The 14,100-nt window shown below is 40.9% G+C and overlaps 1 protein-coding gene across 4 annotated transcripts in view; it reads left to right on the top strand.

Annotated features, from left to right (window-relative positions):
• The window catches only part of akap13 (A-kinase anchoring protein 13), a 207,115-nt gene that overhangs the window by 77,013 nt on the left and 116,002 nt on the right, over nt 1-14,100 (top strand). For all 4 annotated transcript variants that reach the window (XM_049574388.1, XM_049574389.1, XM_049574390.1 and 1 more), the window contains 2 exons: nt 1,694-1,871; nt 3,911-3,970. In XM_049574388.1, the coding sequence (XP_049430345.1) occupies nt 1,694-1,871; nt 3,911-3,970 (238 nt within the window). The remainder of the gene's footprint in view (nt 1-1,693; nt 1,872-3,910; nt 3,971-14,100) is intronic.

Here is a 14,100-nt window from a genome sequence, read left to right as displayed (position 1 = left end):
ACCTAACCACATACTTTTGTTGTCTAAACCTAACAACATACTTTTGTTGTCTAAACCTAACCACTTGCTTTTGTTCCCTAAATCTAAACACTTGCTTTTGTTGCCGAAACCTAATCATGTGCTTTTGTTGTCTAAACCTAACCACATTATTTTGTTGTCTAAACCTAATCAAATGCTTTTGTTCTCAAAACCTAATCAAGTGCTCTTGTTCCCTAAACCCAACCACGTGCTTCTGTTGTGTAAACCTAATCACATTATTTTGTCTAAACCTAATCAAATGCTTTTGTTCTCTAAACCTAACTATGTGTTTTTGTTCCCTAAAACTAACTGCATGCTTTCATTCCCTAAACCTAACTGGGTTTTTGTTCCCTAAACCTAACCACATGCTTTCATTGTCCAAATCTTAACCTTGTGCTTTTGTTCCCTAAACCTAATTATTTGTTTTTGTTCCCTAAACCTAACCACATGCTTTTGTTGTCTAAGCCTAACCATTTGCTTTTGTTGTCTTAACCTAACCACATGCTTTTGTTGTTTAAACCTAATCAAATGCTCTTGTTCCCTAAACCTAACCACATGCTTCTGTTTTCTAAACCTAACCACGTTATTTTGTTGTCTAAACCTAATCAAATGCTTTTGTTCTCTAATCCTAACTATGTGCTTTTGTTCCCTAAAACTAACCAAACGCTTTTATTCCCTAAACCTAACTGCATGCTTTTGTTCCCTAAACCTAACCACATGCTTTCATTGTCCAAATCTTAACCTTGTGCTTTTGTTCCCTAAACTTAAAACAGGCTGCAGTCTGCCTCATATGTTTATATTAATGGCATTTGTTAGTTCTGCGTATTGCACACCTGACCCATGATGGATGGACCACATCATTTCACAGTAGCTGTGGGGGGTTAGGAGTATCAGACAGCATGTTGAAATGTGTTTTAATTATAAAATGACATTTATTTATCATATAAATACATATAACTTGTAAGTGATGTCAGTCAGTAAATTGTTGTACTTGATCCCATCTAAGGGTCAATCATAGACCTTTTCATAGGTCCCCCCTTGGCCTTGGGTAAGGGTCATCTGTACCCTGTGACTCTCCTGACAGCAGGCCTGCTTCTATTTCTCGTCTTAGAATGGTGTTACTAACCATCTAGCAGTGACCCTCACTTAGTGGGGCTGTAGTGGACTATTTTGGTATGGGGGTGGAAGGGGCAGAGAGCATGTTGCCCGCCCTGTTGTGAACGGAGAACATTATATTAGACAGAGTTTAAGTATGTATTTTGTTCTCCAAATGTAGTGGGATGGTTCAATGTATCACTCGGTACGTAATGCATACCGAACCTAAAGCCTCGTACACACACACACACACACACACACACACACACACACACACATATTTATATATATATATATATATATATATACACACATATGTGTGTGTGTGGGTATACATATATATACATATATATATATATATACATAGGTGATGTGAGGGACTTAAGGTGCTTACTATTGACCGCAGCGCCAGTTTGCGTGGCAGGTGCATATTATTCCCCTCCTCTCCCCACATTTCCTGTCATCTCTCTACTGTCACTAACTGATAAAAGCATAAATGCCCCAAATACAATCCTAAAAAGTAATGTTGTACTTAAGAGTCACTGTGGATAATAGCTTTGTATTTCTGTTAAAATCCCAGGAAGAGGAGAGACAGATGAAGGAGGAGAGGAAGAAGAGAAGAAAGACCATCTTTCAGAAAATCCTGTCTCCTCTGCCATCTTGCGAGCCACCATCCGTTCCTTGTCTCCACCACGTCGTCACAGCTGGGAGCTGAACAGGAACAACGCCACTACAGACACTGACATCACACAGAGCAGGTACTGGCTTTCCAATAAAATTTGTCTTTATAAGTTAGGATTGTAAAATATCTAGTCCTCATGGAACTTCAAGTCCAAAGCAACTCACAGGACTAGTTAGTCTTCAAAGAGCCATCAAAGGACCATCTTGTCCCACAGAGACAGTGGGTGAGAGTCACCCCAAAGTGTCCCACCCACACCCTTTTAGTATGGTGGGAGAAACTCTTTCATGACCTCTGAACAGCTGTGGCTGTCTGACAGCATTTGTGTTCATCTGCTCCGATCTCTGTTTCCTCTCGGTTTTTTCTGTCACCTTCTCCAATGTTGTAGATTCAGATGTGGAAACACACTGCATTCTTCATTTGTCTACATTCACCATCATAGTTGATGAAATACCATATGTGACACTTTATCCAAGTAGTTTGGTGGGAAGAACCATTCAGTGTGTTTGTGGAGTGGAAGACTAGTTTCCATTGGTAGTCGTGGATTCTGCTCTTCCTGTTACAGATGGAGCTGATTCATGTCAAAGTAAAGAGGCAGCAAGCTGAACACAGCCACACATTTTCTCACGAGAGAGGAGTCACTAAATTATCCTCTACACTACAGCCAGGTTATCTTCTGTATGAAACAAGGATGTTCCTGAATCTGAATACTTTATTCAGAAAAGCACACATATTGTGGTGGAGACATTTATTCTACCCAAAGTTGCTCCTCAAGAACGACATGTCTGTGTTTCAGACATTATGGGCTGTAGTTTCACAGACCGGGCACCTGCGCTTCGCCAACTGGGTGTGGCCAGGTGGATTTTGCAAGTTTGGCACACCGTGAAGGCGTGGAGTGGGTTTTACACACATCACACCAATCAAATGAGCCCCTCTCCTCGCCCTTAAATGCGCCACGCAAAGGTGTAATGAGAGTTTACTCAATTCGCCATGGCAGAAGAGAGCAGCAGGGTCACATGGCCAAACTTCTCTCAGGAGGAAACTGATGTTTTGGTCCGGGAGGTCCAAGCTCGCAGTGTCCGAATATACGTAACTGCAAGCAGACCTCCAGCAGAACAAGCAGTCTCACTGTGTTTCTTTTCTTTTGACTTTTCTAAGATGACAGATGCTGAATATATCCTCCCTATCTGATGCTGTGGCTGTTTGTGGTTGGCTGAGAGGGATGTGAACTCATTAGTTTGCAGCTGTGTTAATCAAATCAGGTTGGGTTTCCATTACACGTGCCAAACGTGCCAAACGGTGCCAATCCCCTTTGATCTGACATCAGATGTGACGGGACAGTCGATATAGAGATACATTTATGTGCTGATTGCAGATAGTTGCATTGAATAGTGTTTTTTGGGTATTTATTGCATTGTTAATGTGCCTGATATTCTGGAAACCTGCCTGTTTTGGTGACGTGTGTGCACTGTCCGCTGGTCAGCCAAACTTCGGCTTACACCGGCTGTGCTCCGGCTGTGCTCCGCCTGCGCTGACAGTAGACCTGGTTTCAGCTGGCGAGCTTTTAGCGCACCTTCAGCGAAGCATTTTGGCACGAAACTGTCACTGCGCCAGGCTGGATCTGTCAACACCTCCCCCTGCTGCGCCGCCACACCCATCTCAGCACATCTCGGTCTGCCAAACTACCAAACTGAGCGCGCCTCGGGTTGCACTGCTCGAAACTAGCTCTGCGCGGGGTTCGCCACCCTGCGCCACCCTGCGGGAAACTAGAGCCCTATGTGTCATAAATCAGTCCCTCCAGGATGTTGCAATGTTACAGTTGCAATGGTTAATGCAAATTCAGCCAGTCCTTGTGAATTTTGTGCAACCTTGCATTTTTGTCCAATTACTGTAGCTTTTCCGCAAAGTTGACTATTTTAAACGGGTGAAATCCAACTGGCAACTTCCGAGGCTAAAAAAAAAAAAAAAAAAGTGAAGCCAACATGCAGTTCATCTATTGGCCGCTTGAGGGTGGCTCCAGAAGCCAGTCAATCCCCATAGACTCCCATGTTAAAATGCGATCAGTCTATCCCATCCTTTTTTTATTTCCACTAACAGTCCATCTGTCCCTTTTTTCAGCTCACTGAAGAGTCTGTCGGGAGAGGTGAAGAGAGCTAAGCCCCCCCTTCACAGGAGAAGGTACACCTTCATCCGTCACCTGCTCCACCCACACATCACACATCGCTCTGTTTGTTAATGTGTCCACATTCTTCTTCTTCTTCATACTGCTGTGTATTGTGTGAAAAAGCCAAAAGACTGGCTATATAAGACACTGATATGTTAGTGAGTCCCTGTCCAGACCTTCTCACACAAGAAAGACAGTAACACAGCTCTGATTTCATGGAGTTCTTTCATGCTCACAGTAGTCACTAATGACCACAGCAGTTTAGACACATGATGGAAAAAGTGTCTAAAAACCAGAATGTAGAAATGATGACATTCTTAGACCCTCTGTGTGTAGATAGATGAGTCTGTGCTTCATTTGTACCAAACTAAATAACAAAGTGAGTCCAACAGTATTTAGTAACAATTTCTGAAGCTCTCAAAACACGATTAGAATACCATTATTCTCCTTCATAGCAGTCAAGCAAGTTTAGCATTCTTGTCTTTTATGACTGGACTACAGTGGCTGAGTCAGCTTTGCAGTCTCAGACTGCTCACATGACATTAATTCTACACACCCACACACACACACACACACACACACACACTCACACACACACACACGCTCTCAAAAACACACTCCCAGTACCATGCATGGTCTTCAATGGAAAAGTGGAAAAGTCATTAATAGAATAAAAGAAGTAGCTCCATACCATCTGGTAGGACTAAAGGCTCATTTATATTCTCTTTACATACGAAAATACATACATCTGTTTCTAACGTAAATGTCACTGCCCTCATACATTCTTTCTGATGGCATAGATATAGCCAATAGATGGCACTAGAGAACAGAGTCAAAAGTTTCACACAACAACAATTGAGGCGATGCTGGAGGAGGTCGTAATATTGTACTGTTTTAATGGGGGCAGCGTTGGAGCTGGTGGTGGTCTGTGAGGCCATTAAATACATTGCGATATGTGGACGGAGAATACTTTTCACTATATTACCGATTCATTGTTTCACCATTATTTAAATTTTTTGTCGTCTCCTATAGCTGTATTTCGCTTGAATTACATTACACTGCCTCTACAATCTGTGGTGGTACTGCTTTTTTCCATCCATATCTGTAAGCTTTCAGACAAGTGCACAAAAACGTATAAAGTAAACTCAGAGTACCGACAAATGGCTGCCTGCATCAATTTTAAGTGTGGAATCAGTTTCACAGCACTTCTCAGGAGGCAGTTTTGGTCCCCTGCACTTTTTACTGTCCAAAAACAATGTTACACGCTAATAAACTGAGACGTGTCGAGCACTAGGACCACACGGAAAATGGCCGCTCAAACTGAAACCTGTTGCCCTTTAGAGGGCATGGTGAGAACTCTGTCTCACGCTTTAAGACTGTGACTCATGCATTTTAACCTTTTCACACTCTCACCCGCCACACCTGGTATTTGTCACGCATAAAAAAAATATTATGATATCATCACCAAGTTACACGCTATATATGTAGTGGAACGCGTTGCAAGACGCTGTGCTTACCATAGAGCTCAACAAGAGCTTGCCACACTCCAGCCAATAAAAAAGAAGACACAGCTACCCATCAGCCAATCAAAAAATAACATACAACTACCTATCAGCCAATCAGAAACTAGCATTGCTGTATCCCTGTAAGATACAGGTGATCTGACTGCAGCAAAAAGAGGGTGCACACACAAGAGGGGGGTGCCTACAGTAAGTCATCTCATCATTTGATTTTGTAGCCTACTGAATGAAATTATGCTGCACAAAAGGAAAATAATGAGAGCTTATCTCAGGGAATATCAGCATTTACTGAACAGTTTGACAAGACCGCATGTCAACTTTAGCCAACAGCATTCCAACTAATGGATCGTTAGTGCCTTAGTGAATAGAGCAGACGCCCCATATGCAGGGCTTTTGCTGCAGCGTCCCGGGTTCAACTTTGGCCCGTGGCGCCTTGCTGCCTCTGTCTCCCTCTGTCTCTCTCCCCCTTTCACGCTTCACTGTCCTGTCAATTAAAGGCAAAATGCCCCCCAAAATGAATAAAGAATCCTTGCTAATTTCAGCAGCTATTTTAAACACATATAGATGGTTGATGAGTTATTTGAAATTGGAATCCTTTATAAACTATCATACCCAAGGCCTGCCACATCGGTGCAGTCAACTTAACTAATCTGGTTAAAACAAATTCAGTCCAGCTGCTCAATAACGTTAATGTTGAGCACTTCACATCAGATAACGTTAGCTAGCTATTTGACTTGCCATGAAACGTAGCTATCTTATTTAGCTAACATTAGCTAGCTCGCTAATACAGAGCACAAACATTAGTAATATTATTAGCTAATGTAGCCTACTGTAGTTGACTCCAGGGCAGGAATTTCACTAGGGCCATGGCCCTTGAAAAAAATATCTGCCCTAAGGCCATAGTGGCCTTGATGCCCCGTCCGCACTGCCCCAGGTGATTTTGCGGTTTTCCCCTCTGCCTCTTTCCTGTCAACACGGCTTTGACGCCTGCGTCTTTTTTGAGGAAAAAAAAATGCGATGCATTCTGGATTCTCGGACAGGCTATAACAACAGTTTGACACCAATCTATCACCGGCCAACCAGGAGACTTCATCAAACGCCCGAGCAGGGATCGGTACCGAGACCCGGTATTAAACAACCCAAGGCAAGTTTAATAAAGACTGATACTGATGTTTTTCTTCGTGATAACGTGACTTTCTTCACTCGGTATTGTGATGTCAGGAGGAATATTTATATTCCAGTGAGATATTACTGGGTTTTAAATGAGGTGAGGTGAGGTGTGTGCATGTGTGTGTGTGGAGGAGAAGAGAGAGAGATGGTGGTAGAGAGATAGTGTGTGTTATTAGATACTGTTAATGTCACTTATTATGCTTCTGTGCATTGATAGCTCTTTTTCAGTCTGTTTCTGCATTATGTTGAGGAGGGCCATGCCTGTATAAATATATATATGTATGCAAAAAACAAGTGGACGCTCGCTGCTAAAACTGTGGCCCATCGACACGATCTGGTTTTGAAATACGGCCAAGTTGAAATAGTAATTGAATAGCCCTGCTGTAGTTTGTTAGCTATCTAACAACACATCAGAAATACTTGTAAGCCAGTCTTGTTCAGTGAATCAGTTTATCATGTACACTCAAAAAAAACAGCTTTGCTTATGTTGGGGATCTGGCAGGACGCCGGTTGATGTGTTTTTTTACATTTCTTTAAAAGTCGGACACTGCATGCAAGAATGAGATGGTATTTCCAGTATGAAGTGCGGGCAGTGGAAATGAGCTATTGCAAATTTTGTACCACTTCCTGTATCACCTCTGTGGTTCTAGAGAAGAGACACTGACTATACGTCATGATGCTGTATATCAATTATAGACCACACCACACAAATTTGAAGTTGACCAAATTTGAAGTTGATTGGATTAAATCTGTAGAATTTTGTTCAAGTATGACCCTGTAAATGGCAAAAAAAAAAAAAAAATGCAGACAATTTGCTTAGTAAATTCAAATTGGCTGACTTCCTGTTGGGTTTAGGATGTGGCTCCAAAATGCTTTTTTGTAAGTTTTGGGCTGTTACACATGCCTCCCATTTTCATACATCTGCGTGAAACTTGACTTGGGGGCTACTTTTTTTTTTATCAAACAAGAGAATGATATATATATGAATAATAATGAGAGAATAATGATTCCTTGCACTTCCATAGGGTTCTTGCACCATTTTGTGCTTAATAATAATTCCTTCAGTTTCAATGGGGTCTTTGTGACTACCTGGGGTCAGTGCTCAGGCACTAATTAAAGCTGCAAATGGTGATGAATGGGCTCTTGCACCTTCCTACATGTTGGGGAGGTTAGCTGGATGTCGGTTGACAAGGTCTTGCATTTTGAAAGTCTTGGGATGTTAGCTGTACTTCCCACTTTTCATACCTCTAGGTGAAATGTATCAAAGGGACTGCCTCGTTGAATTTTCTAGGGGGGCAATATAAAGAGATTTTCTCACATCCAATTTTTTGACGTAGCTGCCATGAGGCCGAGACTGCATAAGGAATTTCAGGCAGATAGACACCAAGCACCAGTTAATGCTTTGGCCCTAATAACAATTCCTTTAGTTTCAATGGGGTCCTCACAACAGTTGGTGCTTGGGCCATAATAAAGATTAGTAAGCTTAACCTTCCACTTATCTTATCCATTTATGCTGTTGTGCACACATCATTTTAATAGATACAAGGTGTCAGTTATTAATCATTCAGAGACATCCCTGTTATCATAATGCCACCATCATTAATCTATCTTCTCAATCTCATTCTAGGTTTAAAACATCCTTTCATCGAGTATGTATCTCTTTTGCACATATCTTGTCTTTCTATTATTCACCCTTCACCCCTCCATCTTTCACTTTCTCCAGTATGAGTTAGTGTCCATCCAACCTGTGTTGTCTTGATAAGGAGCAAATAGACAACAGAAGGTAATCAGTATAGGTTTCCCTCAGCGGCCAAAGCATTAACTAGAATGCAAAACACATTCAGAAATGTAAACCAGTCCTGCTGCATAGCTCAACATGTAAAAGGACATGATAGTTATATGCAGGGGCGCTGCCAGGAATTTTGGGCCCCATGAGAAAAAATCACATTGGACCCCCCCCCTGCACAGCTGTTGTCACCACATCTCTAATCTAAGCTTTACATAACTCTAACTTTGAAGGCTTTCAACTGTATTGCTTCTTGTAGTTCAATACTACCAGTACAATATTAACTGCTAGTGAGTTTACATGTATGCAACAGTCTGCATACAGTATGCAATTCACTATTTGATGCAAGATTAAAAGCCGCCATAAAAAATGTGCTAAAGGCCATCTTTTAAGCCCAATCCCAATACCTTCCCATGTCCACTACCCCTAGCCATTGCCCACTACCCCTTGGCCCTCAAAATGAAGCAACGAGAGGTAGGGGTTGAAATCTTTCCCTAGGAATTGGGACACCACTCACTACGTCACCGCATCGGTTACGTTCACGTATACGTAACTATTTTTAAACAGGAAGCTGCGAGCCATCTACATTTCCAAAGTTATACTAGCTGGCGTGTTATTGTAATGTTAAAAATCCGACAATTTTGCAGATCAGGACAGATGCCAGATAGTGTGAGCTAGCTAGCGAGCTAACAAGCAACCTGACGGCGGTAACATTAGCTGAAATCCCTCACTCTGAAGAGCTAGTTTCATACCCACTACCCCTCGTTATGCCCCCTACCCCTACATGCAAAAAGGAATTGGGACACCCCTACCCCTCACGGGAACGCACAAATGTAGGGGTAGGGCCAAGGGGTAGGGCTAAGGGGGGGGTATTGGGACAGGCCCTTACCGTCTAAATAATGAAAACAGCAGATTTTTTAACTTAGCTGCACATATACCAACAAGAAAATAAAGTTGAAATGGAAAATGGAATTAAAAGGCCTCATGGAGGTACTACTATCATCATCATCATCTGCACTGTTACTGTCTTTCCCTTCTTCCTCCACTTCCACACTTCTTCCTCATCAAACCTGAGAGAGCCCTGGCTCTGTAGGATGTACACAATGCATGTGATATACGGTATATACTGTATATTAAATTATGCCATATACCAGTAAATGAACAACACTAAATCCTACAGAACATTGACCCAAATTACCTACAGTTCTGTAGGGCCTAAGCCGGGTTGGGCCGGGACCCACCCCATGACGTTTTTTGTTTTTGTTTTTTTTTAAGCTATGATTTGATAATGAAATGTTATAGGCTATGTATTATAAAAAGTAAAATTAAACCACACTTTGTTGTAACTTTATGTGTCATACAAAGTTAGTTACAATCCTGCAACGGTTACACCCCGCCTTTCCGAAACCCATCCCATTTTTTCTAAAGGCCCCGCTATTTCGAATATTGGGTACAACCCCTCCATTCCAAAACCCCGCCGTTCTGACCCCCCCCCACTCCAAAATTGATTTTTAAGTCCATATTTCTCTGAGTTTCCTGCATCAAACACTGACGCCCGCACTCGCACAATTCTGAATGAACGGATCACTTTTTAATATTTCCCTCTCTGCACAGAGATGCATTTATTTATAATAAACACATTTTATAGTGAGTAGCATACATGTCATCTACAAATCCCAACCGTGTTTACAAAGTTTGAATGAACGAGACAGACGCAAAGGAAATGGAGGCTGCGCATTGATCCTTTTGCCCCTGTCTGCAGGGACAAACGGACCACATGATGGGGTCAAACGGATCATGTGCATAATTAACCACAAAACAAGCAAATACTTCATTTTAATGACATATAACACTCACTATGCTTCAGCTGAATCCTTTAAGCAAATGACCATGTTGAATTGAAATTAGTTTATCATGTTAAATGTCCACAATTGTATGAAATCGCTCCAATGCGTTAAACCAATCTTTGTGCATAATCACACAGCCTGATATGCCCTGGCAAACACAGTGAGACTGCTGTACAGGCCGTTGGTCTTTCTTACCCTAACCCTGATTATTTTCTGAAAGCACCCTGGTCTGCTGTCAGTAGGAGCGGTGGCTGCAGTGGGGATTTCAGCACCACGGACAGCGCGCGTAAAAAGACTTGACAAGCGTCTCCTTTAAATGTGTTTGCTGCTAGAGAAATTATACATAGCGGGCGGCAGTGTTTGATGCAGGAAACTCAACATGGACTTAAAAATCAATTTCAGAGTGGGAACGGCGGTGTTTCGGAATGGAGGGCTGTCCCCTGTTGGAACATTGTGCGTACACAGCCCTTCACCACCTGGATCCTAAAACAAACACCTGTTTTATTACATAATCATGCTTCCGTGTTGCGCCATTCAGCAAGATCCTATTTCTGTCATTCATATAACAAGAATTGTGGTTAAATACTCTTAATTATAACAGCCAACTCATTGAAAAATGTCAGGTTTAAATCGGGCTCAGGCCCATAATTACAGTTAATTGGACGGCTGGGCCGGTCCCGGACAAAACGTGCACGGGCTCGGGCCAAGTCGGGCTGGATTTTTTTTGGGCCTGATCTAAACTCTAGTGTGCAAGCTGCTCAAATAAATTGCCCTTCATGGGAATAATAAAGTCTGTATCTATAGATGTCATTTAACGGCCATAATTCAATCTAAATGAAAGCATCTAACTGGATTATTTTAATATTGCCTGTAATTTTAATACAGGCTGATTTAGACTACTTACTGTTTCCAACTGTCCAGCATCCAGTATAGACAGGTGTAGGCTGTTTTGTTTCATAATAATCATTATGTGGAAAAATAATTTGTTTTAATTTCTGTCATTAATTTTTTTTTTTTTTTTTGGTAATGGTAGAAAGAGCAAGAGAGAGAGAGAGAGAGAAATTGCAGAGACTCCCTGCAATGATGCTAATTGGCATGTCATTCAACACAATGTTGCTCACCTTCTTGAATGGGACAGGGAGGGGTAAAGTTATGGGCAGACAGGACTGCTGCTTCTGACTCATCTGTTGTTGAGTCTGGTAAAAGGGGCAGGGACAACTGATTTAATAGGAATGTCTTGCTTAACATTTACCTGCACTGATTAAATGTAGGGGGGCCCTGGGGAGGCACAGTGGTGTGGCGGTTAGCACTGTCGCCTCACAGCAAAAGGATTCCTGCTTTGATCCTGGGTGTGGGAGCCCTTCTGTGCGGAGTTTGCATGTTCTCCCCGTGTCAGCGTGGGTTTTTTCCGGGTACCCCGGCTTCCTCCAACAGTCCAAAGACATGCAGACTGGGGATTAGGGTAATTGGTAACTCTAAATTGTCCATAGGTGTGAATGTGAGTGTGAATGGTTGTCTGTCTCTACATGTCTGCCCTGCGATAGTCTGGTGACCTGTCCAGGGTGTACCCCGCCTCTTGCCCAATGTCAGCTGGGATAGGCTCCGGCCCCCCCGCGACCCTTAAGAGGATAAGCGGTTAGAAAATGGATGGATGGATGGATTAAATGTAGGTTAAAAAGGAGTGAAATGTAAGCTATGTCATCTGTAGCTAGCTTATTTCACTATGGACATTAAGCTAACAGGTTAATTTCTACCACTCACAGACTAGGGTAAACGTCCCTATTAAGCCCACCAAATCTGCTTTTCAGACATTTTTAATATATACCGCCCCAATATAAGTGAGAAAATTTTAGTTAAAACAAACAAACTAACATAAAAAATCATTTGAAGTGTCAATAATTCATTTATACCAATTTTTAATGCTTTTATTGTTTAATTTGTCAAAATATGTCAGAAGTCTGGCATGGGCTTAATGGGTACTTAATGTACACTTTAAGCCCATGGGTGTTCCAAATAAGCCCACTTCATCATTTGTTGATCAATATATATATTTAAAAATCTTAAGAATCCAAACTTGTTGTATTAAAATCTGTAATCTCTTAGCTCTCAATATCTATTTTCATTTTCTCTCCACTCCTATCCTCTGACCTGTAAATGTCATTTGAAATAGGCATGATCAGTCCTTTTGCTGTGTTGTCAACACAGAAAAAGTGAAACTTTTCGGAATGTACCAAAAAACTATTCATGAACAAAATCAAAATTATAATGGAAATTAATCTTCAATACTTCATCTTTCAATATGTGTTGTCATTTTGTCTGTATCTATATCATACCTTGTACTGTTGGCATTTAGAATTGGCCAAAATTTCTGGTCCAGCCAGCTGGTTGAAAGTGGAGATGTTTTTATCAAGATTTCTGAAGACCTAATGACTAAAAGAAAAACAGTTTCCAGGTTCAATACTAATATTTCAAGGAGAATAAATGATGATATAATGATATTTAAGTATCTGAATTATGGAGCTGATTGATTAGGTGAGGCCAAAGTTAGGCAGGAAAATGGTTCAAAAGTCAAAAGGGAGAAAATCTCCACTGAAACTGTCAAGTGGGCTTAATGGAAGCAGGTGGGCTTAAAGGTTCTGGTTAAAATTCAGAATATTTTATTCTACATACATGACATTAACAAAACAACTATATGACGTGAATCCATATATGCTGCACTAACATAACATGGAAAGTATCAATTGATCACGCACTGAAGTAATTAGCTATACTCATTTACATCCACCCTGAACAGTGTGATTTTTTTGCTAGTGTACCCTTTAAGCCCACTTGGTAAAAATGTTAATTAAAAAATAAATATGAATAAATATACACATTTATTATATATTTAACAGTATAATAATATATTCTGCATACAAAAATGTAAACTATACATGCTTATCATGCTTTATGTCACTGCAATGAACAATGCTATGCAGTGACTGTATTGATGCAGCATGTGGACTGTTTGCTAGCATGCTAAAACGCATATTTTGACTTCAAAAGAAAAAATATTTATAATTTGAGTAATATTCTAACGTATGTTTTATTCAAAGCACTAATCTCTTAAATTTTGATAACAAATGAGAAGAAAGAGTAGAAATGTGGAAAAAATGCTGTTTTCTGAGGGCACCAAAATCACTGAAGTTTTTTTGCAACTTCTTCTGGGAGCAGCAGGCACATGTCACATGTGCTTCGATAACTCAATATCCACAAATCTGATTAGCTTACAATAAAAACTATAATTTATGTAACAAGCAGCTTCATTGGAAGAATCATGACACAGCAAAAATTGTGAGGTAGTTTTTTTTTTTTTTTTTTATACTCAGAAGTCACAAGTGGGCTTATATGGTCATATGGTACGTGGGCTTAATAGGGACGTTTACCCTATAGGCTACCCACCTTTCTTGGAGAAAAACTGGGTCACAAACTTGGTTGACTCCCTTTCTTTTGCCTTTCCTCTCTCTCCTTTCTCTATTTTGTTTTTTGAAAACCGGATTTTCTTTTAGTACTAGGTAGCATGATGATGACTGTAGCGATCTAGCACAACTGCTGACTGCTACTAGGCACCATCATCGTCAGTGCGCTAAGGCAGGACCAAACCATTTCATGCAGATACAGGGGGGTGGTCAGCCAATATGGATGTTTACTTTTTGGTCAATGGGGATATTTAACTTTTACTGCCAAAAACAAGTAAAAACAAAGAGATCATTAGTTTTATTACTATATTTGAAAAAAAAAAATCTTAATGATGATGGTTGAATTGTCCTAACTTTTCCCCT

The sequence above is a fragment of the Epinephelus fuscoguttatus genome, linkage group LG4 (genome assembly GCF_011397635.1).
Source record: "Epinephelus fuscoguttatus linkage group LG4, E.fuscoguttatus.final_Chr_v1".
NCBI classification, from domain to species: Eukaryota; Metazoa; Chordata; class Actinopteri; order Perciformes; family Serranidae; genus Epinephelus; species Epinephelus fuscoguttatus.
The sequence above is the reverse complement of the archived record's forward strand: the minus strand, read 5'-3'. Positions and strand labels throughout refer to the sequence as shown.